General features: G+C 40.6%; 3 protein-coding genes across 10 annotated transcripts in view; 2 read left to right on the top strand and 1 right to left on the bottom strand.

Moving 5' to 3' along the window:
- The window catches only part of LOC144077485 (prickle-like protein 2), a 37,664-nt gene extending 30,257 nt beyond the window's left edge, over nt 1–7,407 (top strand). Inside the window, exons 8-9 of the mRNA XM_077605268.1 lie at nt 836–1,649; nt 1,733–7,407. Of these exons, the coding sequence (XP_077461394.1) occupies nt 836–1,649; nt 1,733–2,670 (1,752 nt within the window). The 3' untranslated portion in view covers nt 2,671–7,407. The remainder of the gene's footprint in view (nt 1–835; nt 1,650–1,732) is intronic.
- Nucleotides 7,408–10,447: 3,040 nt separating this feature from the next.
- LOC144066515 (receptor-type tyrosine-protein phosphatase V-like) lies at nt 10,448–19,700 on the top strand. Of its 7 annotated transcripts, XM_077589844.1 has the most exons (12): nt 10,448–10,721; nt 10,800–10,894; nt 13,789–13,864; nt 14,278–14,377; nt 14,577–14,667; nt 15,192–15,268; nt 15,350–15,484; nt 17,403–17,525; nt 17,651–17,811; nt 17,925–18,060; nt 19,034–19,095; nt 19,172–19,700. In XM_077589844.1, exons 3-12 carry the CDS (start codon nt 13,860–13,862, stop codon nt 19,311–19,313), a joined length of 1,032 nt encoding a protein of 343 aa, XP_077445970.1. In that variant the 5' UTR covers nt 10,448–10,721; nt 10,800–10,894; nt 13,789–13,859; the 3' UTR covers nt 19,314–19,700. The 7 variants fall into 7 exon arrangements, 5 of the variants coding, with proteins under 5 accessions (XP_077445970.1, XP_077446140.1, XP_077446303.1 ...); XR_013297724.1 differs by lacking the exons at nt 10,448–10,721; nt 10,800–10,894 and adding an exon at nt 13,093–13,425 and having other exon boundaries at nt 17,635–17,811; nt 19,172–19,258; XM_077589819.1 differs by lacking the exons at nt 10,448–10,721; nt 10,800–10,894 and adding an exon at nt 13,111–13,425.
- The window catches only part of LOC144066312 (transcriptional regulator QRICH1-like), a 9,269-nt gene continuing 6,070 nt past the window's right edge, over nt 19,697–22,895 (bottom strand). For both annotated transcript variants that reach the window (XM_077589792.1, XM_077589809.1), the window contains exon 12: nt 19,697–20,843. In XM_077589792.1, coding sequence (XP_077445918.1) covers nt 20,666–20,843 — 178 coding nt within the window. In that variant the 3' untranslated portion in view covers nt 19,697–20,665. The remainder of the gene's footprint in view (nt 20,844–22,895) is intronic.

The following is a 22,895-nucleotide window of genomic DNA, read 5'->3' as shown; positions in this document are numbered from 1 at the left end:
ACTGTTTTATCGTCGCTTGTTTTATGTAGCAGAGCCTGCAGAACTGACTGTGAAGGCCTCAAGGCAGATTTCTGACCCTGGCAACAAATAGCTGAAATGTGATTGGTTAGATGCTTAAATATGAAAACACATCTGGAAGCAGCGCAACCAAGGGAAAAGCAATGATAGGAAGCTGACAGACAATTTTGAATTATTAATAAGTATTCATGGGCAAAACATAATTAACATCAGTCTGTGATTCAGATATTTTTTTTAGGCCAGCAGAGAAGGCCTTGCAGGCCCTGACGGTCCACCACTGATAGATATACGTACATATACATACATACACATAGATGTACGGATGAATGTGCTAATAAGGACACTTGAACTTTATATTCTTATACAGTTGAGAATACAGTACTACTTGTGTCTTGGCATTTAAGAGTTTGTGCAAAAGGAGAATAGAAGAAAATTAAGACGTTTATTTATCAACATACCACACAAACGTTTTTTTTTGTATTTGTTGACGAGGCTTGTGAAAGTGCCACCAAATATGCTTTAGATATTGGAAACCTTTCACCTCATCATTTTTATTTATTCAACATTGTTTCACCGCCCGCAGTTGACTTATCAAAAGTGGACATTTTTATTCCAATGAGATGAGTGTTAGCTGACGCAATACTATAACCAAGCAGAGCAACTAAGCAAGTAATGAGCGCCAGCCAAAAGCTTAGCGGACATGCTTGTCGACGGCAGCAGCATTTTAATATAATTATCTTTTGCAGCACATTAGTTCCGCTGCCCTCGTGAATCAGCTTCATAAGCATGTGCTGATTGTTTATGTCTTCTGAATCAGGATCCAGATGAGTCCGATTCGTCAGACTCTGCTTTCCAAAGCGCCCGATCCCGCGAGTCTCGGCACAGTACCAAAATTGGTAAAAAGGAGCGCCGGAATGCGGAGCAGGAGCGCAGGAGCTTAGAGGCTCGCCAATCAGCTCCACCTCCGATGCCTGACCGACTGTCAGCTGAAATTGATCCACTGACTGTTCAGATGGACCGTTTAAGCGTATCGGCTGGCCAGACACCAAGCAGGACACCTAACCGCACTCCCAGCCGCACTCCTAGCCGCACTCCAAGTCGTGCTCCAAGCCTTAACCAGGTCTGGATGAGCCGAGATGACCCTTATGTACCGGGTTCCTTTGAGGCCCCCCAACGGGAATCCTCTCCTACACCGCCATCTATTCATCTTCTTGGTCCTTGTAACACCAGACAAGGCTACAATCCCAACTCAAATGTTCATGTTCCAGCCCAGAGTCCTGTAAATCCAGGCAAAAGGCCCGATTCCTGGGGAAAGGAACAAGGCAATGCAAAGAGGACACCGATGGCTGCCCTAAGAGGACACTCTTTCAACGATAATTGGATCCACCACAGCCAGGATGAGTTCAGGCCCAACAAACTGCGCACCCAAATGAGTTTCAATGAGATGTCAAGCCAAAACCAAGGATTTTCTGACAAGAGGAGCATTAGCCTGCATGGATTCCAGCGAGACGGCAGGCCCCCACTCACCCGGAGGAACCCCATCAATGCCATGAGCTTCAATGAGCCATTAACTCCAGTGGAACAAACACCTCGTGGCTCCACAGACTCCCTGACTGTGTCAAATGCTACAGGTAAATACTTAGCTTTCGCTGAGTGATCAAGCAGTATAATCCAAAGGTTATATGAATGACTAATATTCTTTGTAATTTAACAGGCCACTCTCTTGATGGTGTCAGCAAGCGTCAGGAGAATTTGTCCAGGTTCTCCATGCCTGACCTGAGCAAGGATTCAGGAGTAAATGTATCTGAAAAGAGCAACATGGGAACATTGAGCTCATCAGTCCAGTTTCACAGCACCGAGTCTTTGTCCTCCTCTCGTCCCTTTAACAACAACTTGTACACTCCACGCAGAGTGGGGTACCCACAGCAGTACTGGGATGGACCGCAGCCACTGGGCTTCGGTAGCAAAGGTCGTGCCGGTGTGATGGGCAGTAGCGGTAACTTACGGATGGCTCCCATGACTGACCGGATGCCCCATCGACTTATTAGCGGGCAGGAACTTACTTCCCAGAATCAACAGCCCCAACCAAGACGCCACAAACACCATCGGGGAAGCGGGCACCACCGCAGTGGCCGCCACCACAAACGCTCCCGTCGATCTCGCTCTGACAACGCCCTGCACCTGGTGGCTGACCGACCTACTCACGTGGTGGAGCTGCCCTACCATCGCGTCCAGGAGGATTACGATCGCTTCCCTTCTGGCCACGCCTCTCGGGAGTTGTTTGGGCCAGATCCGGGCGGATTCAGACAGCAAGCTCACCGACCATGTCCCCGCACCACTTCTGATCTCACCCTCCAAAATGCTGGCTGGCAGCCCACGGGGTTGGGCGGGCCATGCTGGGGTGATGCCTACATGGAGACCGGAGACCCATGGTGCTCCAGCTGCTCCTCTTCCTCTGAATCGGTGGATAATGAGGGCTATTTCATGGGCGAACCAATCCCTCGTCCCGTGCAGCTGTGCTACAATGGGGAGCTACGCCATCGCTACAGCCCCTCTGGAATGGGTGGTCACCACGGACCTCTGCATGGACCCATTCCTTCCCAGCTGCATGCCCGCCAGAGGAGGAAGAGCAAAAACTGTATTATTTCATAAATTTTGAAAAAAATAAGTGTGGACATGAGTAGGGAAGTGAACAAGATCAGAGAGACAGGTTAAGAGACAAGAAAAGCAACAAAGAGTGGGTAGCTATGTGTGAGATAGTGACAGATAATAGTGTTTGCGTATGTGTGTGCGTGTGTGTAGGGGTGGACGTAAAGAGACATTAGACCTATTTTTCATGCTGTGAAGTTACACAACTTGGGTAGTGTTTGTGTACACCTACACAGAATGATCTAACTACAAGAGGAAGTTAGGCTGTCTTACATAAAACAAAATAAATGTTTACACCATTGGGTGCAAACCTGCTGATCTTACTGAGAAGAAACACTGCTCAATTTGAGTTCAAAATATGAAAGTGGTCACGGTAAGTAAGACTAGTGTGCGTGCTTGAGCGTATGTCCATGTTCTAGGAAGATCGGACAATCCCGTCACAGGTCAAAAAGGAACTAGATTGACATCACAGCTCAGTCTCACTAAGCCCTTGGCATTCACGTATCAATGTGGACAACGCAGAGTTTTTCTCGGGCTTGTGAAAGCTCCGTGCTTGATTCCAAGTGGTGTTGATGTTTTACCTCAGCAGAATCCAAGTACTGCTAAAATGGAGTATTACCTAGCTCACCCTATTAGCACCTTGTACAAATAGTCTGTTGAACCTTGTGCTCTTCATAGCCAACTCTCCATGCTTTACCAAGGACAGAGCGCTAGGGGGCGTCTGCTCCTTGACCATTCAGGCACAGTAACGTCAGGTATGGTCCTGTTTTCTCTTCTGCAACATGCTTTGTTTTTTGAGAGTAACTTATAGACAAGTATGAATAAAGATAATAACCCTAATAAAGAATAATAACATAATGCAAATAATCTTACGGTAATGTAAAACAATACCTATTAAATGTTTATATAGTAATACAAATATTAACTCAATGGATATAGTCATGTAAATGTCATGTACATATGGTCTTAAATATCTTTATATTTTGTAACTAAAGAAGCATTATTTGTATAATAATATGTACCAATAGGGATACTTGCATGTCGTTTTGTTGTTGTCGCATATTTAAAATAAAGTGTGCTTCTATGAACAAACAATAAGGCGGTTTTCATACTGAACTTGTCTGTGACTCCCCTCAGTGACAAATTTGAAAAAATCCAGTCAACGTTTGAACAATTATTATTGAAAGGTTGAAGACATTTTCAAATAGCAAAATGCTCATTGTCGGAATTCACAATTTTGTTCTCGAACTTAGTGCTATTCTTAACAATCAACCAACACAAATTTGTTGTTTTCGTGTTTTGTTAGCTGTTGTTTACCTTGTTCTGTTGCAAGTACATGTAAGGGCCGTAAAACCAACAGAAACAAGTACACCCCAACAATAAAAATAATTGTTTATTGAAAAGCTATCAGCCTCGACTCATACAAAATTGAGCGTTTTAATTTTTGCAGCAGTGTTTCACCATACAACCTGATTGTTTAGATATATACGGTTACTTAATTGCTTTTGTCATAATCAGGATTCAAATGAGTGCACTATCAAGGTATTGCTTTGTTACCGTTAATCACGACATGCTAATTTTTTTTTAACGGTTTAATGGATGGATGTAAGTAGCAGAAATGACAGGCAGCATAGTTAATCACCTGAAAAAAGATTTATTTATGCTGGCGGCCAGAAAGATCCATGAAGGCAGACAGCATCTTGTTCACGGAGAGTGAGAATCATTGCCTTCCTCTCTAAATGTTTCCATGGCATCCATGCAATGGGAGCAGATTCACTTAAAGCGGCAACTAAATTGCAAGCCTTGGCAGGTATTGTTTGCGGAGAGGTTGTGATCTATCTACTCCGTGTGATACCAGGCGGGCTCGGTTGCCCTGCAACTGTGAAGAAGTGAAAAGCAGGCCATCTTGCGTACCGAGTGGGTGGAAACACAGGCGAACAATAACAAGCCAAACCAGTTTTATTACTTACAATAGTGTTGCTTTTGTAGCATGTGTGTGATCTTAACAAAAAAACAGCCAGTCTGTCGAATGATACCAAACAAGAGCAAATGATCATACGATGTGAAGTAGAATTCTATTTTTCTCGGTGCAGTATTGTATGCGCATGACCCTGAATTTCCATATGATAGTTGCGCAGTCTAAAATTGTACATGCACCTTAATTATTTTAGTGCAGAAAATATACTGTACTTCTCATACTGTGGTGTCTTGTGAGCAAAAAAGGTGAGTGGTGAACTAAACTCAAATAACAAAAACCCTTTAACTGATAGATAGCTGAACCTAAAGGTGAAGCAACATATGGGGATTGATAATACAAAGAGTACTCACAAGCGTATTACTTTTTACTGAGGCCCCAAAGCAGGTATTTCTGTAAGAAAAATGTTTACATTTTACTTTCTGTTTTATTGTCATTAGTTGGTTGAGGTATGAGAGATGCTGCAGCATTTTCTATTCATTTAAAATGTGACTCTGGTCAAAATTATACCTTCAATTTTTCTAGGCAAACCTTCATCTCTGTAATGACCTGACACATACAAACCATTTTAGGCACAACCTGTCCAATATTTTGACAGAATTTGGCATCTAATTTGCACCTGCCTCATGAGCTATATTTTTACATTGTCGCGAGGAAATACATTCATATTATTCAATTGACGAGTCATGGGTGATTTGGCAGTAAAAACTACAATACTTGTGTAGATTTTACAGCCATATTTGGTAATTCTTTGGGTGTAAGAACATTGTACGAAGTTCTAAAGAGTCCCAGGACGAGGATTGTCTGGAAGCGTTTTGTCAAGAGGACACCAGCTCAAGGGAGAGGACCAACCAGATGAACTCGTTTCCACAGTGGACATTTCACCCCAGATGGCTGCGAAAACTGGCTAATGTGGCAGACAGGTAGTTTGTTGGAGTTGAAGCCATTAGCTAGAGTTGCCAAGAAGGCATTGGTGGGGTGCCACACCAACTACGTTTATTATTACCTTAGCAACTAGCTCTTACCAACTAAAATATATACTGTGGTACCTCGACATACGAGTGGCCCGACATACGAGCAATTCGAGGTACGAGTAAAATTTTGGGCAAATATTTATCTTTAGATACGAGACAAATTTTGATATATGAGCAGACAGCGGACGCGAGAGGCTGCTCATAAGAACATCATGGGCACTGTCTCTCTCCCCGCAACTCCCTCGTGTAATGTCTCTCTGGTCGCAACTCCCTCGTGTAATGTCTCTGCGAGCACTGGGCGGAGTGTAGCATTTTTTCAGTGTTTTTTTTCCCCATTAGTCATTGCGAATGGCGAGGCGATCGCTAATACGAGAGTTATATATACTACTCGTTGGCAAGTGGTCGTGCGTTATCCTATTGTGAGGACATTTGTGTGCATCATTTTCAGAATATTTTGAAGGGAATACAAAAGCAAACAGCCCCTCTTGCATGTGAAGGTCAGGGTGGAGGCGGGACAAATAGAGCCAACCCGGGAGAAGAAAGGTATCAAAATTTAAAACAAAATTAGAATTAAGTATAGTGTGTAGTTGAGTGTCTGCATCGTAATCCAAGTTCATTTAAATTTGTTTATGTTTTGTTACGAGCGTGTTGCCGTGCAAAAAGTCCCCCCCCCTCCCCTCTGTCCTCTACATTATACATTTTCAGCACTAAATCGAATAAAAACATATGCCAGAAATACGACAGGACAGGCTCGACTTTCAGCATTAGCATTGATGGTGATAGAAAAGAAGGAGGAAAGAAAGGAGGATGGATATTGTGTACAGGTAAAAAGGACTTTTTGGTGAGTAAAATATGCCTATATTCCTAAATAATATTTCAATTGTATGAGGTTACTATTGATGATTTGTTTATGTGTCGCAAGCTGTAATTGCAGTAGAGGTTTTATAGCCATAAAATAGTTTTTTAGGGTTGGATTGATTCCGACAGCTGAAGGCGTCGCTAGAAAATTCATGGACTGCCGCTGCTTCCATTACATGAATATCATTATACAACATTGATGTGCTTCATAGCTTCTGATATGAAAAAGTTACCTGTCCAAATAAGAGTGAACCTCTTCAATATTCATGGGGGAAAATTACATCCACATCATTACGAAGGTGACCTGAAAAAAAATTCTCGAAGCACTTTCTAATTTCTTGCCTGTCAATCTTACTGTTTGTGTAGCTCTTTTCATAACACTAATTTCCCCCCAAAATGTGTCTGGAGGTGAGAAACAACCTCATCCACCTTTCGTGTTTGCATTTGAGGAGGTCTTTGATTTCCCCTTCTGTATTCGACATTTATTTTTCTCGCTCTCACTGTGATCTTGCTTTGCCTTTGGTTTGCGGCTGCTTTGAGGAACCTGCAAATGAAAATGGTACAAAACAGTTGGACCATTTCAATCAGACAGTTGGCTGGAGATGGATAATGATGAGCTGGTAATGACTCAAAGATGATGGAAGTGAGGCACCAAATGTCGACTTGCAACAGCGCTCCAGTGAATTCCCAGATTGTTTGATAGCACATTTTGTTCAAAACATGTTGAAGAAAATAAAACACATGAGCTTCTATCAAAGTGCATCAGGATATGGGTAAAATAAGTCTTAAGTGTCAACTGGGCATGAGATATTTCGCCTCTGTTACCTCAAGCCTCAAATATCACCACGAAACATTTCTTTATGTGTCCATGAACTCATTGCCCGCCATTGACAACAACAGAATTCCAATTCATTTGAACTGTGAGAACTGACTCGTAAGGCTCTTCTTTCACTGCTTTTGACTGCGTTAGATGTGTAATCGATTTTGACTGGGAGGGCAGGCATCGATTACTCGCTGCTTGCCCTCCCAGTCAATATGGATTAGACATTAAGAGCTGTCATTGGCAGCCAATCAGTTAAATGTTCAGCAGATCAAAGTTCAAATGAATAAAAACATTGTTTCTAAATGATTCAGTATTAATGTTTTGTACTTCTAAGTTAAATATATACAATAAAATCGTACTTGAGTGAACCACTGGGCTAGATTCAAAATACTCTATATAATTGTAGGAATGTAAAAGCACGATATTTTCTCAACAATTTTCTGAAGAAAACAAGGTTCTGTCCTTGAATAAGGTTCATTATTATTCATGGTCTTATCTTTTCTCCACAGGTGTGTTTGTCTTTATTCCAAATACAAGATAAGGAAGGTGAACGTTCCTCCTCATCTTTTTAGTTTTGACTCCCACTGTGCTGCAATGATCCATCATGTGCTACTTCGCTCCTCACAGTGTTTGGGTCAGCCAAGAAATCTGTGCAGAGCTTTAATTTTAGATCTATGTGCTGCACGCAAGCCAAGTGGGGCTCAACATTCACTTCTTGTCGGATGAAAAGAGTACAGTCACTTGTTTGGATCGAAATCCAAATGGGAAGCCTTTGCAAGTAGAGATAAAGGCTGAACTAGCATCTCTTCACTAATGTTATTGGCTATGCATATCTTTCCACTGCAAAAACTGGCAGAAACCTGTCTAGCTGTGTTTCATGACAGTTTTTCATAAAGTAAAAACAATACTTCAAAAACTTCAAGGATAATCATGACTAATTAAGCGTGTTTCCCTGAAGGCATTTTTCGATAAAGCCTTGTAGTTTTCATCACGTCATATCTCCAGAGCTATATAGGGTTTGACATGTCCTGTGATGTTTAGATGTATAAGTCCTTTTTTTTCTGAAAAATCCAAGGATGCCAGGACCCCAGTCAAATTAGATTAGATTAGATTAGATTAGAACTTTATTTCATCCCGTATTCGGGAAATTTCTTGGTTGCAGTAGCAAGACAGACACAAGACACACAAGACATTTTAGACCTAGGTAAAAAAAATTGGATTGGACGTCTATCAGACGGCAGTGGAAATGGGATTCATTCCTATGCCTAAATATTAAGAGCGGCTTCGGGCTGGAGGTGGGGCAGCACCCTGAATCGTTGGCCAGCCAATCGCTGGGCACAAGGACACGGTCAACTATTCAAACTCACACTCATACCTATGGGAAATTTTGAGTGTTCAATCAGCCTACTATGCATGTCTTTGGAATGTGGGAGAAAACCAGAGTACCCAGAGAAAACCCACGCAGGCCCAGGGAGAACATGCAAACTCCACAGTGGTGGACGACCTGGATTTGAACCCAGGACCCCAGAGCTGTGAGGCCGACCTGCTAACTACCCATCTGCTGGGCCGTCTCGGGGGTATATAAGTATTTCCAAAATATACAGTGTGTATGTATTTTTTAAAAACACTGAAACAAACAAAGAGAACATGTCCAGTTACAGCAAATAATATCAAGACAATTATAACCAAGATAGCTCATTTTATCACACACGTAAATATGCAAGATTATGGCCAAAGGCTAAATTCCATCTTTACAACAGTAGGGGGAAAAGGACAAAAGAAAAGGAAGCAGCATAGAAACAATGAGACATACACAAATAGTACAGGTGTAGACAGTGTTTTGATAACAAACATAACCAAAAATGTTTTTACGTTTTCATGAGGAGGTTTTCCTGAGGGTTCCTATCTTCCTTCTGGAGTTTGCATATTCTCCCCTAGCTTGCGTGGGTTTTCTTCAGGTACTCCGGTTTCCTAACCGCATCCCAAAAACATGCATGGTAGGGTGGTTGAACACTCTTAATTGCCCCTAGGTGTGCATGTGAGCACGAGTGGTTGTCCCTACCTAGTGCCCATGGTTGGGTAAGTTAGCTCCAACACCCCCCATGGCCCATGTGAGGATAATCAATATGGAAAATAAATGAATGAATGTCAAAATATATTGCTGATAATTTCTCCTCAAAGTCTCTTGTGTTAAAAACGCAAATATACATTGCCAACATCTCTTAATCACATTTATTTTAAGAAACAAAAAATAATGGAAATGCTACTAGAGACCGAGTCCCTTCTTGTGTTGGGCTGTGAAGTAAATGATTTAACTTGTGAACTTCCAATGAACTAATTGACTTTATCTCTGCTTGAGGTGCACTTAGAAATGAAAATTAAATCATCACTGGAAAGATGTTTTTTTAATTTTTTTATCATGTCTGTCTGTGTTTGAGTAGTTTCCATGGTTCCCACCGAACGAGAGCGCTAAGGCTGCTTTTGCAATGAATAGTCAAGCAGATTTGGCTCTATTTAAGGTTACAGGATTCCTATGCAGGCTGTGGTAGCGCTATAGCTCATTATATACAGCCAGCTCGTCTCTCAGCCTCTTCTTATATACGGCACACACAAATCAGCGATGAGTCACCATCATCTCACGGACACTATTACACACACATACAAAAACCTGTTCCCTTCTCACACATACACAAACACACCTCCACAGTGCTGCAGCGTGTGGAAGAGAGGGAGAAAGAAAACAAGGTGCTTCAATTCACCACCCTGACAAGAATGTTACAGATAGAATTCATCTTTGTTTTATATTTGAACTAGAAAGAGTTCTACAATGCTAATTTATAAACAAGGCCGAATGTCGGAAAGTACAGTATATAAGTATACTTCAATGTTTTGTCCTCGGGGTCAGTGGAACACAGGGTCCCACCCAATGGTCACGCGAAAAACTTCATATGACCAATGAATTTTCTCAAATACAGTAAAACTTGACATACAAGTGTTCAAACATACATTGAGATACGATGAACATTCCGAGCAAATTTTTGAGATACGAGATGAATTTGAGATATGAGCACAGGATGCGCGCGCTAGGTGGTCCTTTTCAAGCAGCGCAGTGATATTCATGACGAGAAGGAGATATGGATAAATGGGAAATAGTTAGCGGGAGATAGTGTGACCGAGACAATCATCTGCGAAAAGCCCAGCGGAATCTACGAGGACTTGAAAGTAAAGCAAGCAGCTGAGAAAGAGGAGACTTCGACGCCATCTGAAGCCTTCAAAGCCTTCAAAACCAGTCGTGGCTGGTTTGATAACTTTAAAAAACGAACTGGGAAACACTCACTTGTGAGGCATGGGGAAGCAGCTAGTTCCGACTCGAAAGCCGCGGCGGAATACATTAACACCTTTGCCTCGGTTATAGCACAACAAGGTTACACCCGTTTTAAGTGTGTGTATGGTAAGCAAAGTTTATTTATGTTAAATTTAAATTTGTTGTTATGTTACGTAGTGTCACAAAAGTGTAGCGAACTGAAGGTGTTGCCGTCAAGTCTCTCTCTCCTGCGCCACACACACCGCCGTTAACCGCAACCGTCTGTCTCGAAGGTAAGAACTCCATACAATACGATGTATAATAATGTCACATTTTATTGCAGATCATAACCACTGGATAGGTATTTGTTACTTTGTGAGCGTAGGTGGTGAATTAGCACAATGAAAAATATGTTTTTCCATTGTAATATCCTATTTTAGGTGATTTTTCAGAGGCTCTGAACGGATTAATTTGTGTTTAGTTATTTTATTTGGGAAAATTTGATTTGTGAGACGAGTGAATTGACATACGAGCTCGGGTTGCAGAATGCATTAAGCTCATACCTCAGGGTATTATGTGCTGTACTACCTTTATTTCACAAGTAGTGAGAGCCATTAACACTAATGCATTAACTCATTGGCTGCCGTTTACAGCCATACAGTGTGCAGCGATCATTTGCTGCAAGCCCTCGCAGTCAAAACGGATAGGACGTCTATCGCCGTGAAAGGCACTGAAACATAATCATTCATTGACAGCCGATGATTGAGTCAAAGGTCTTTTTTTGTTATGCATGGACAATAAGAGTATGCCAGTCAAGTGGCTATTCAAATGCTTCATATGTGGTTATGTCATTATTAAATTCTCTGTTTCTGGGGTTAATGTACTTGTCATTTATTTCAAGTACAACTCTTGAAAAACCTCTTTGTCCTCAGTCAGAGAATTTCATTAGGTCTTAAAATAGATACAGTAACAGTGTGTTCTGTCACAAGTTTTCCTGTACAAAATTCTCAATAAGGCTGTCCAAATACATTTTTAAATGATAAATTGCATCAATTATCTGGTTTAAAGCAATTTTGATTGAATGTTGATTCTTAGAAAAGGCCAGACACTTCTAATGGATTGCCTGATATAATTTGCAGTCTTTGAACAGAGTATAAATGTCACATAAAATGCACTGTAAGATGCATTTGTTGTGTAAAGTTAGTGACTCACTCTAGTGGTATGTAAAAGAATGACAGAATTTAAATAAAAATCATAATATTCATTCATTTTCCGTACCACTTATACACAAGTGACACGGGGTGGAGGCTGGAGCTTATCTCAGCCAACCAATGGCTTGCAATACCCCAAACTGGTTGCCAACCAATCGCAGATATTAATAATAATCAACCTATTTTCTGTAACATTTTTTCAATTAAAAATTGAAAAACAACAAAATAAACAAATACATTGTGCTTTACAGCTACAAACACACACAGTCAGTATAAACTTTTTTTTTACATCTAGTAAAGAATATTTTTTACTTTACTCTTTATCTTTCAACACATTTTATCAGTTATACAGTAGTATTTAACTATCCAATAAAATTTGCTTGCATTTAATGTATGAGATGTGCTTGCATTAAATATTAAATGACCTATTTTGCAAACACATTTTTTCTCCTTTTACTTTGGCAGTTTTTATTCGAGTTAGGCAGTCTTATATTGTCACAATGTTATGATATGAAATGACAGAATACGCATATCACCAAGCGGCATTTTCTTTCAAAAATATTCCATAAACACGTCATAATTATCCATTTATTTAGTTAGTGAATTTTTCTACAGTATGGCTATGTAGTCATGAATCCCAAAAATGGTTAATGGTAGCATCAATAGTAATAATTAGATAAACAAACATCATTTGTGTTTTTCATTGATCGGTGAACATAAACAATAAATAAACTGCAAACAACCTAAGTCCCAAAGCTCATTTTAGGGAAACATTTAGTAGACGACTTGTAGCACTTTGCGGTGACTACAACAGGAAAGACCGATGCGTTAACTGTTTCTAAAAATGTTGGCTGCAGAGCAAATTAAGCCAAATTAAGGCATCATTTACAGACAGTAAACCACAATCTTAAACCACATCAAATACTTTATTCTTCTTAGTAGGTGACCGCAAAAGAATAATTGAGCATCAAACACTGCTTTACTGTAAGTGTTCTTATTTTGGGGAATAATCTTGGCACCGAATATTGTCCAAAAATGACTTATTTTTACGTTTCTTTTGCAGATTAGCAGCATTGCCAGCAATTGAGGCCGTTTTTTCTACCATACTATTTTCCCAATAATCTATTCTGTGACTAAAGGAAATCAAAAAAGACTTTCAACAGGATTAAATAAACTAACAGACAGAACAACTACTGACACAAAAAGCTTAATATCCTGTGTATAAATGATAAGAAATGGTACACACTAGTCATCACATGATAATAATGATGGGCGTAACTGTACAGTACAATGAACAACTGTTTCTGCAATAAATATGCATAACAACCTTAACCATGGGGAAATAAGATTTGAGAACATCAAATGGATTTCCCAATAGAGATGGTATTTTTCACAGGAACAAAGAATGAGGGTGAATACCTGACGGCAATGTGACGTAAGAGTTTATTGGCTGTCTTTTCATTTCCTCATAAATCCAGTCTCCACCCCTTGACTCCACCCTACACATGCCTGGACCTCTCGCTTATGACTGTAGGCCAATAGGAGAATTATTAAAAACAGACTTCAAGCTGAATTTTAGTTTCTCTTCGATCTGCAGCACATTGTTCGCAAAGGTAATTCTATATTCTAACAATGCTAGTTGAAGCCTGTTGTCATTAAAACTGGGACTGTTTGAACCATTGGGGTTAAAAATGTGTTGGATCTGGTTTTTCTTGTTGGTGGAGATGTGGCACATTTTAGCTGTGAGAACAGAGTTGGGCTCGGCTTACTTACAGTCATGGGAGACATAGTAAGGATCCAAATGTTGCATTTTCTTACCTAAATCAGTGAAATGGAATTTGTTGGGAACAACGAGGAGAAATGAATAGAGGAGAAAAGCTGGGAAATGGTGGATGGAAATAAATGTAACTGCTTCTATTGCTTATTTGTAATCACAAAGGGTTAGTTTTCTTTCTAAGATGTTTTGTATTTTACAGCATCAAGACCAAAAGCTGGAAATAATTCGTCAGCATCCTACGTGAGTTAGTGATTTGCAGCCAGAAGAGACATGAGGTCAGTTTTGTAAAGATTCACTCCGATATTTTCAGAATAAAGTGTGCTCAAAGGATCAGTTTTCCTCATTGTCAGCAAACCCAGTTGAAGGACAGAATACTACACAAATACGCACACACAGTTACAGTACACCATGGCTGTACACCCATGTGTGTTTTCAAATCTAAAAAAATGGATTAATTGATTAAACAAAGGTAGGTTCTGCTAAAAAAAGAAAAATATGAGGAAAAATATTTGAAACTTCTTTAGGGTTTCGCAGATTTTTCACATCCCCATAAATATTTTGTTCTACAATTCCTATGAAATAATCCTCAATTTTTTTCATTGGAGGTAAAATTGTGATTTCTGTTATTAAGTAATTAGCAGCTTTTTTATATCTTCTGTAGGAATGTAATGGCTGTTGTTTTTTCCAGATCGCAGACTTTTTCAAGAGCCCAGATCTTGCATGAGTTTGAGTGTAGATGCCAGGCACTCTCTGCTTCTAACAACAGAGGATTCAAGCAAGAATTTGAGGTAAATCATTTGCCGCTCTCAAGTTCCAACTTTTAAAGATTTGTTTCCATGTCTAACCAAGAAACCTGTTAATGTTGTTTATGAATGATAAAGGTCAAGTTATGTTTCTTCACAGTTCTTTATAAGTCAGACATTTCTGTCACCAATTATTCAGTTATGAATTCAAAACTATGCACTGCATATTATCACCTTTGTGAAGGAACTGAAGGATGTCGGCAAAGACCTTTCAACCAAGACAGCCGACTTGGAGGCTAACAGGGAAAAGAACCGATACCCATATATTTTGCCATGTAAGCACGTATTACGTATAACTATTTTAAAAATGCACGTTCACCTGTGTTAGGGCTGCTTGGTTTCATGCTTTCCCCCCCTGGTGTCCTATCTGAGTGATTGCCCATTGTGTTCAGCTTTCGTTTCTCCGCCCCTGGTGTATTCCCTGCCTGCTCCCTCGTAGGTATCCCATGTGTTCTTAATTGTCTCGTCAACCCATGTCAGTCTAATTAAACCCCACTGATTGTCATTTGTCGGATCGTCTGCTTTTGTTCGTTTACGTCAGGTTTCCTCGTTACCTCCATCCATGTTCCATGTACTTCGTTCCTCGCTTTCCCGTGTCTCCCCTTGTGCGGTTTGATTTTGTGATTTGATTTCCAAGTTTTTGTTATTTTCCAAGATCCTGCCTAAGTTACGTATTAAAGTTTTGGTATGAGCACTACTCGTCCTCGCGTGCTTCCCTGCGATTGGGCCCTAATTCCTCGTTACGACGTCTTGCCAAACTGTGTTATGTAATCCTTGACATTTTTTTTCTCACCCACAGATGACCACTGCCGCGTGAGGCTCTCTATTCAAAATTCTCTGCCCAATTCTGACTACATCAATGCCAATTTTGTACCTGTAAGAGTTTGCCCACTCCCCTAAGTGAAGATCGCAAGATTGGTTTAACAAAAGTATGTGTTTTTCCACATCTGTGAGCAGGGTGGAGTATCTCAGAGAGACTTTATCTGCACCCAGGGTCCTATGCGTGACACCATGAACGATTTCTGGAGGATGGTGTGGGAGCAGAATGTCAGGATAATTGTCATGGTGACAGCTCTGAGATACAAGGACTTGGTGAGACATAGTCCCCCTGTGGTGCGTGCGTGCGTGCGTGCGTGCGCACGAGTGTGCGTGAGACAAGAAATCAGATTTTTTTGTGTACAAAGAAATACATTTCTTCACAGAATTAACACTTTTTTACTAAATATTCATTCATTCATTTTTTTGAACCCCTTTATCCTAATTAGGGCCACGGGGGGTGCTGGAGCCTATCCCAGCTGACTACGGGCCAGAGGCGGGGGACACCCTGAATCAGTGGCCAGCCAATCGCAGGGCACGAGGAGACGGACAACCATTCACGCCCACACTCATACCTAGGGGCAATTTAGAGTGTCCAATCAGCCTACTATGCATGTTTTTGGAATGTGAGAAAAGCCACGCAGAGAAATTGCAAAATCCACACAGGTGGACCGACCTGAATTTGAACCAAGGACCCCAGAGCTGTGAGGCCGACGTGCTAACCACTTGTGCCGCAGGGCCACCCTACTAAAGACTCAATGAATGTTTTTTAACGGACAAATAGACTTAAGGACAGTTTCTTTCCCACAGCCATCAGGACTCTAAACTTGCGTTAGCACGACACACAATCCCTTCTGTGCAATAACTTTGGGGTGTGCAATAACAATGTGCAATATCTTAGATTGTGCAATATTTTAGAATTTACCTACCTGGGATGTGACTTTTTATACTATTATATTATTATTTATGTTTTTTTTTACTGGGAAAACACTTTGTGGAGTAGCACCACCAATTTCGTTATACGCAGCTGTATGATGACAACGAAGGCTTTTGATTTGATTTGAATTCTAAGACCACCCTCTTGGGTGCAAAAATATTTTGTGATTGTTAACGGAACACAAAGCTGGATTCCCAATTCAATTCTCAAATCTCTCTGTTTGGAGTTTGTATGTTCTCCTCGTGCCTGCGTGGGTTTTCTCCGGGTAATGTGGTTTCTTCCTCAAAACATGGATGGTAGGCTGGTTGAATTGTCCCTAAGTCTATATTAGAGCGTGGGTGGCTTTTTGTCTGTGTGCTCTGTGATTGGCTGGCAACCAATTTAGGATGCCCCCCGCTGAGTGTCCGCACTTGGCTGGAATAGGCTTCTGCACGAGCGGAGCAGAAAATGAATGCAATCAAAATCTCCTTCATGCCTAGTCATGTTGCACATAATAATGCAGTGCTAATGCTAACATAAGCTTCCTTCAGGTTTTGAAGCTCCACTGTTACAACACTTTGTTTTACTTTCAAAGCATAATTTCGAACTCATTGTTTTGGATAATATTTTTAAAAAAACACAAGGACATTCACAAATTAAATCAAAGTGCTTTCAAATGAATTGATCACCCTTTCTGATTGTTGTTGTAATTTAAATACATGATCTATCAATTACATGCCAATGAAAAATTCTATATTTTGCCATTATATATATATACTAATATATATATATATATATATATATATATATATATATATATATATATATATATATATATATATACCTAAATTGCCCCCAAGTATGAGTGGGAATAGTTGTCTCTCTCCTTGTGCCCTGCGATCTAATGGCTACCAATTAAAGGTGCCCCCCGCTTCATGCCCGAAAGTCAGATGGGCTAGGCTCCAGCACCACCACCCCCGCGACCCGGGTGAGGATGAAGCGGTTCAGAAAATGAATGAATGAATCAATGGTTAATTTCACAAAGCAAAGCAATACGTACCACCACAGTTGTTGGGAATTGCTGTTAAATCTGCTGCTATTGTTGCGATTAAATCAATGCGAAACTGCCTACTTCATTAACTAGGCTTAATGATGGTAAACAATGCTTATATTATCCAATGTAATGTAATTGCTTAGTTAATTGTTGACTTTTCATCCAGGAAGTAAACATCATCCATTAGTCTAGCAAGGTGAGTCCAAACGTTTTTTTGTATGCAGGTACTTTGTAATGAGTATTGGTCGCTTCAACCAGGAACAGTTTATCACGGACTTTTCCAAGTGACAACAGTGGCTCGGAAACAAGGCCCAGACTACTTTATCTCCACCATTAACATCAGACAGGTTAGAGAAATTTGTCTTGTATTCAACTGCTGTTAAATCACCTCCGCGTTGAATTACGTCTCTGCCTCCCGCCTGGCTTGATGAGCCCGTTGCTATTGGATCAAAACAGGTGTTGTGCATTTCAGAGAGACTGTCCAACAGATCGGACCCTAACACACTACCACTATCCATCCTGGCCAGACCGGGGAGTTCCAAAAGACCCATCATCACTCAGTGCTTTTACAGATCACGTGCGGCAGCACTTGGAAGCCATTCCACGTTTGGGCCCGGCTGTTGTGCACTGCAGGTTTGACTTCTGCCAAGTCTGCTTGTTTTCCTCATGCCTGCATGATGAACTGTCATGACGATGAGATTTACACCCATTTACTGTTGCGTTTATAATCCCTCTGTACATATCAGCGCTGGCGTAGGCCGTTCAGGGACCTTTGTCACATTGCTCTGGCTGATGCAGCTGTGTGTGAGGGGGATCCGGCCTGATATACGAGCCACTGTGACTGACCTACGACTTCATAGAATGTGGATGGTCCAAAATTTGGTATATATGAAATCTCTTGCGATAATTTCAAAGAGTCTGTCTGTGAGGCTTTGTTCAGAGACATTGAATTGTCGACATCACACTTGATGGGAAAGTGCGTATTGGTCAGAAAAAAAAGAGTTTAGATTTTACAAGCAGTTGGGAAACGAAGGGCCTCATAATTGACAGAAGTACAATATTGAATCGACAAGATTCGTTTTTCCCCATCTCTACCAGAAGCCATAAGATCAGCCAGAAACTAGTGAATTGACATCGCATTGGATTCCCTCCCAGTTGGACTCGAGTTCAAAATATGATTTGGGGTTTAGAATTGAGGGACAGCCAAAATAAACGTGTATAGAAACTTTATGTAGCATATATACTATGTAAGTTGTCTTTTACAAAACTACCTAGTACTTCCAACTGGTATCTTCATTAACAAACTCTCCTCTACCTTTCAAACTATTTATATCAAAATAATATCAACGGGGGGCCGGTGGTGCGAGTGGTTAGTGCATCAGCCTCACAGCTCTGGGGGCCTGGGTTCAAATCCAGGTCACGTCCACCTGTGTGGAGTTTGCATGTTCTCCCCGGGCCTGCGTGGGTTTCCTCCAGGTACTCCGGTTTCCTCCCACATTCCAAAAGCATCCATGGTAGGCTGATTGGACACTCCAAATTGCCCCTAGGTATGGGTGTGAGCGTGCCACCGATTCAGGGTGTCCCCTGCCTCTGGCCCGGAGTCAGCTGGGATAGGCTCTAGCACCCCCTGCAACCCTAATGAGGATACAGTGGTTCAGAAAATTAGATGAGATAATATTAACTATTTAGGCTGGCAAAGACTACTTTTTCATGAACAAATGACAAAAAATGATTATCTCAAACATAGACCCACAACAAAATATTGAGGAAAAAATATGAATGTGGTCCTAATTAAATTCTTCTTTGCATTTGATTGCTCAAACGAATTTTTAAAATTGAGTCCTTTCTGCTTTAGGAGCAATACATATTTGTACATCAGTGTCTCCTATACTGGCTGAGTGGTGGAAAGTCATCATGGTGAGCACACATAGAAGACTCCTACTAGCAACAGCAATTATCAACTTGTGTTTTTCTAACTTTTTTTTTTCTACAGTTTTATCCACTTAGATCACACAAACCGGGAGGTGCGCAGGCAAGATCGCCACCTAAGAGACACGCATTCATCTGAGCAACCGAGTACATTGCAACAGTTTTTACAACCCAGGAAGCTACTGCGAAGGCTGCTACAGTCTTAACCAGATAAATCCTATCCTATATGGAAACCAACATGGTGTGGTGTAAAGGAGTTATGAGACAATTCTAGGGAGTCATGACAGACAGGGGCCCTAACAAAAATAATATTTTTAATTTGTAGCTGTAACATTGAGGGCCCCAACAGCACTTCTGCTTGACAAAACTAAAGTACCTCTAGCCCATGAAAGATGGGACAAACCTGCTTTACAGGCCAAACCTGTTAGTAAATACTGTTCTGGTTACAAGGCAACAAAGCAGCTGCATTTTGAAAATTGTCACACCTATGGTGCTCAGGCTTGTCGACGTAGCGCAAATGTTCAATGCATTATTTTTATAAGTTGTCTTAAAACTGTGATTTTTTTCTTAATTAAAATTTGTTTGAAAATTCATTGTGCAGCATTTTATTGTGACACAATGTGGGCTACCGGTATACTTGAGGATGCATGTGCAGGACAGACAGTGAAATTACTAGAAAGGCAAACACATGGTATAGCAGCTGTACAAAAAAGGTCATGTTTCTGAAAACCCTCAGGCATAGCCAGATTCAATACATGAATGAGCTGAATATTTTACAATATACAACATTAAAGGCGTGTCATTTGGATGACTCTCTCAACTCATAGAATAAAAGAAATTCCTCTTATGCATCATTTTAGAGAGAGACACAGGAGCCTTCCCGTTGCTCAAAGTCCATCGCTTGACGACCTGGAGGCGCTTAAATTCTGAAGAGGGGAGATGTCTTTATGAAGTTCCTCTTATGCATGATTTTAGATAGACGCATGACCCTTCCCGGTGCCGAAAGTCCATGGCTTGACGAGCTGGAGGCGCTTAAATTCTGAAGAGGGGGGCTGTCTACACAACCAGCTTCTAATTCCTTTGCGTGAGCAGACAGAAAAGTGTAAAAATAAAGTTGTCATCCCACACTCAGCATTAATACTGCTGAGGTTCTAATTCAGAAACAAATATAAAGGAAAGGAAGTCCGTAAAAAGTAGCAGAGAAATATATTACGGTTTTGTTTCTGAAAAGCATATAAACACTTGGTAGCGAGTAATGAAAAGACCCACAGTTAAAATATACATAATTATAGTTGAGAGATTAGGTCCAATCATCCTTTGGCCAAGGAACAAAAAAGCTGAGTACTAGTTAAAGTAATCTTTTTGAATAAGTGAAATCATTGCTTGTACTGATCATATGTACATTTCACATGTACAGGATAGGTTTGCAGACCCGACCAATGAATATGAAGCAATCCATGCCTGTGAGGGAATAGAAAACTACTAGTAAATGAGTTCTCAAGGCATGGTGAAGAAAAAAAGAGCTGTTTTGTTCATTTGGATATCACTTTCGGTCCAATTAGTGTACACTGTTGACGATTTCCTGGATTTCACGAACGACAAGGATGCGAGTCAACATCTGTTCCAACTCCTCTTTTGGGATCGGCTGAGTCGAGTACCAGATGGGGCTGTTTGGAGCCACAACGGGCTCCGGCGTAAGGTAGAAGGTATCGTTACGTCCCTTGGCGCTCTGCGGACTGGAGAGAAAAATATATTGTGGTGATCATGCAGGGCCTCAGTAAATGTTCTTTGACAATGAAATTAGTACTGGAGTTAACATTTCAAAATACAAGCTATCGTTTGAACCATTTTTCAATTGGATTGCAAGCAAAAATTGGATAGGCAAGTGCTATGGTAGTAGTACATCAACACAACTGAGAAGCTGTTTATTGCTACTTTTAGTTTAAGTATACGGCCAAACTAAAAAACAAATTATCAAAAACCTTTTTAAAAGAATGAATAAACGTAGCAAAGGCAAAACATAGATAGGCTACTAAATAAAATTGGTAGAGTGGCATAATAACCGTTAATTTATTTATGAAATTTCATTTGAGCAACTAAAACAATCATAAAGTTGGTGATGCGTATCCCTAATTACAACGGTGTAAGTAGTAATATCCCAGGTTCTGGTGTAAAAAAACATTTTAGAGCATCTGAACAGAAGACAGTAAACCACAGAAAAATCTGTGGCAGAATACAATCAAAACAAAGGAAATTGTGATGGTCTGGAGGAAGCAGAGAGTGGACAGATAGACCTGGCCTATGTGGAGTGGAAAGAGTCTTTTCCACAGGTTTCTTGGCCTGCATGTGGCCGATGACCTAAGATGTCCTATCTGCACAGCAGCAATGGCCAAAGCAGAGGCTGTAATTTTTAAGGCTGCTGAAAAATAGCATCTGGAGGTAAATCAGCAGCAGACTTTCTACTGCTCCATGGTATAAAGAGTGCTGTCATACTGCATCACGGTGCAGTACACCGGCTCCACAGTCAAGGACAGAATAGGCCTCCAAGTAGTCATAAAGGCAGCACAGAAGATAACAGCCTATCCCCTTCCATCCCTGGAGGACATTGCAAACTCTTGGTAGTTAAAGAAGTGAATGAATAAATAACCTGCCAGATCCATCTCACCCTGGCTTTTAATTGACATTAAGTCAATAAATAAGGCTAATATTACTGAAATTTACTTAAATTGTTTAAATATGTCATTGTATAAAATATTGATATTATATGAGGGGAGGGTCTCATTCCTGAACAAAGACGAATTGGACGTTTTGATTTAAAAGAATGGTCCGGGAACAAATTAAACTCGCATATCCAGGCATTGCTATAATAAGGTAGATACAGACGCTCCCCTACTTACGAACATTCGAGTTACAAACAACGGTACATACGAACATGTCTGCAAATTGCGTTTATGTCGAAAAATGTTCGTAAGTTCGATTTTGTATTGCGCACCTTTTTCCGAGTAGCGCTTCTTTCCGCCACTAATACCGACGCCTGGTGCTGTGGGAGCTCAGCTCACCCAGCATCCACCTTCCTCTGCCCAGTTCGTTGCAGTGCGTAAGTTGCGTAAGTGCGTGACGTATCTCCAGTGCGCAAAGAACCTTTTTCATTTTTATCATTAAATATCTCGTGCATCCATTATTCAATATGGTTGGTGAAAAGCGAAAGGCTTCTATTGAGGGAGGTGCAAGGAAGAGGCAAGCCAATTCATTTGAAATGAGTGGCAATAATAACGAAGCTTGATGCGCGTGAGAAAGTAGTGAGCGTTGCACGGGAATACAACTTGAATCGTTCGACCGTCAGTACCATTTATAAACAAAAAGATCGAGCAGCAGGACCCAAATATTGAACGTTGCACAAAGTTTGCAAATCAATTGAATGATGCCATACAATGCTACCGCATCATTTATGATGAAAAAAAGAAAACTGCAATCGTCATTAGATAGCTTCTTTCGGCCAGTTTCTAGTAAATCTCTCTCTCTCTCTCTCTCTCTCTCTAATGTATGTATACAGTACTGTATGTATTCTCTCCATTTTATTAAATGTTTTTTCCAGTACAAACCAATGCGTGTTACATATACAAGCCTTAAACATACAAATGCACTTATATAAACCTTCAATATACTTATATAGGCCTTAAACATAAATTATAATACAAAATATAGCACTGAGCAACTTACCAACAAATTCAACTTATGAACAATCGCTCGGAACCTAACTCGTTCGTAAGTAGGGGAGCGTCTGTATT

This window comes from Stigmatopora argus, chromosome 1 (assembly GCF_051989625.1).
Source record: "Stigmatopora argus isolate UIUO_Sarg chromosome 1, RoL_Sarg_1.0, whole genome shotgun sequence".
Lineage (NCBI taxonomy): Eukaryota > Metazoa > Chordata > Actinopteri > Syngnathiformes > Syngnathidae > Stigmatopora > Stigmatopora argus.
This window is presented reverse-complemented; position numbering and strand designations above follow the sequence as displayed.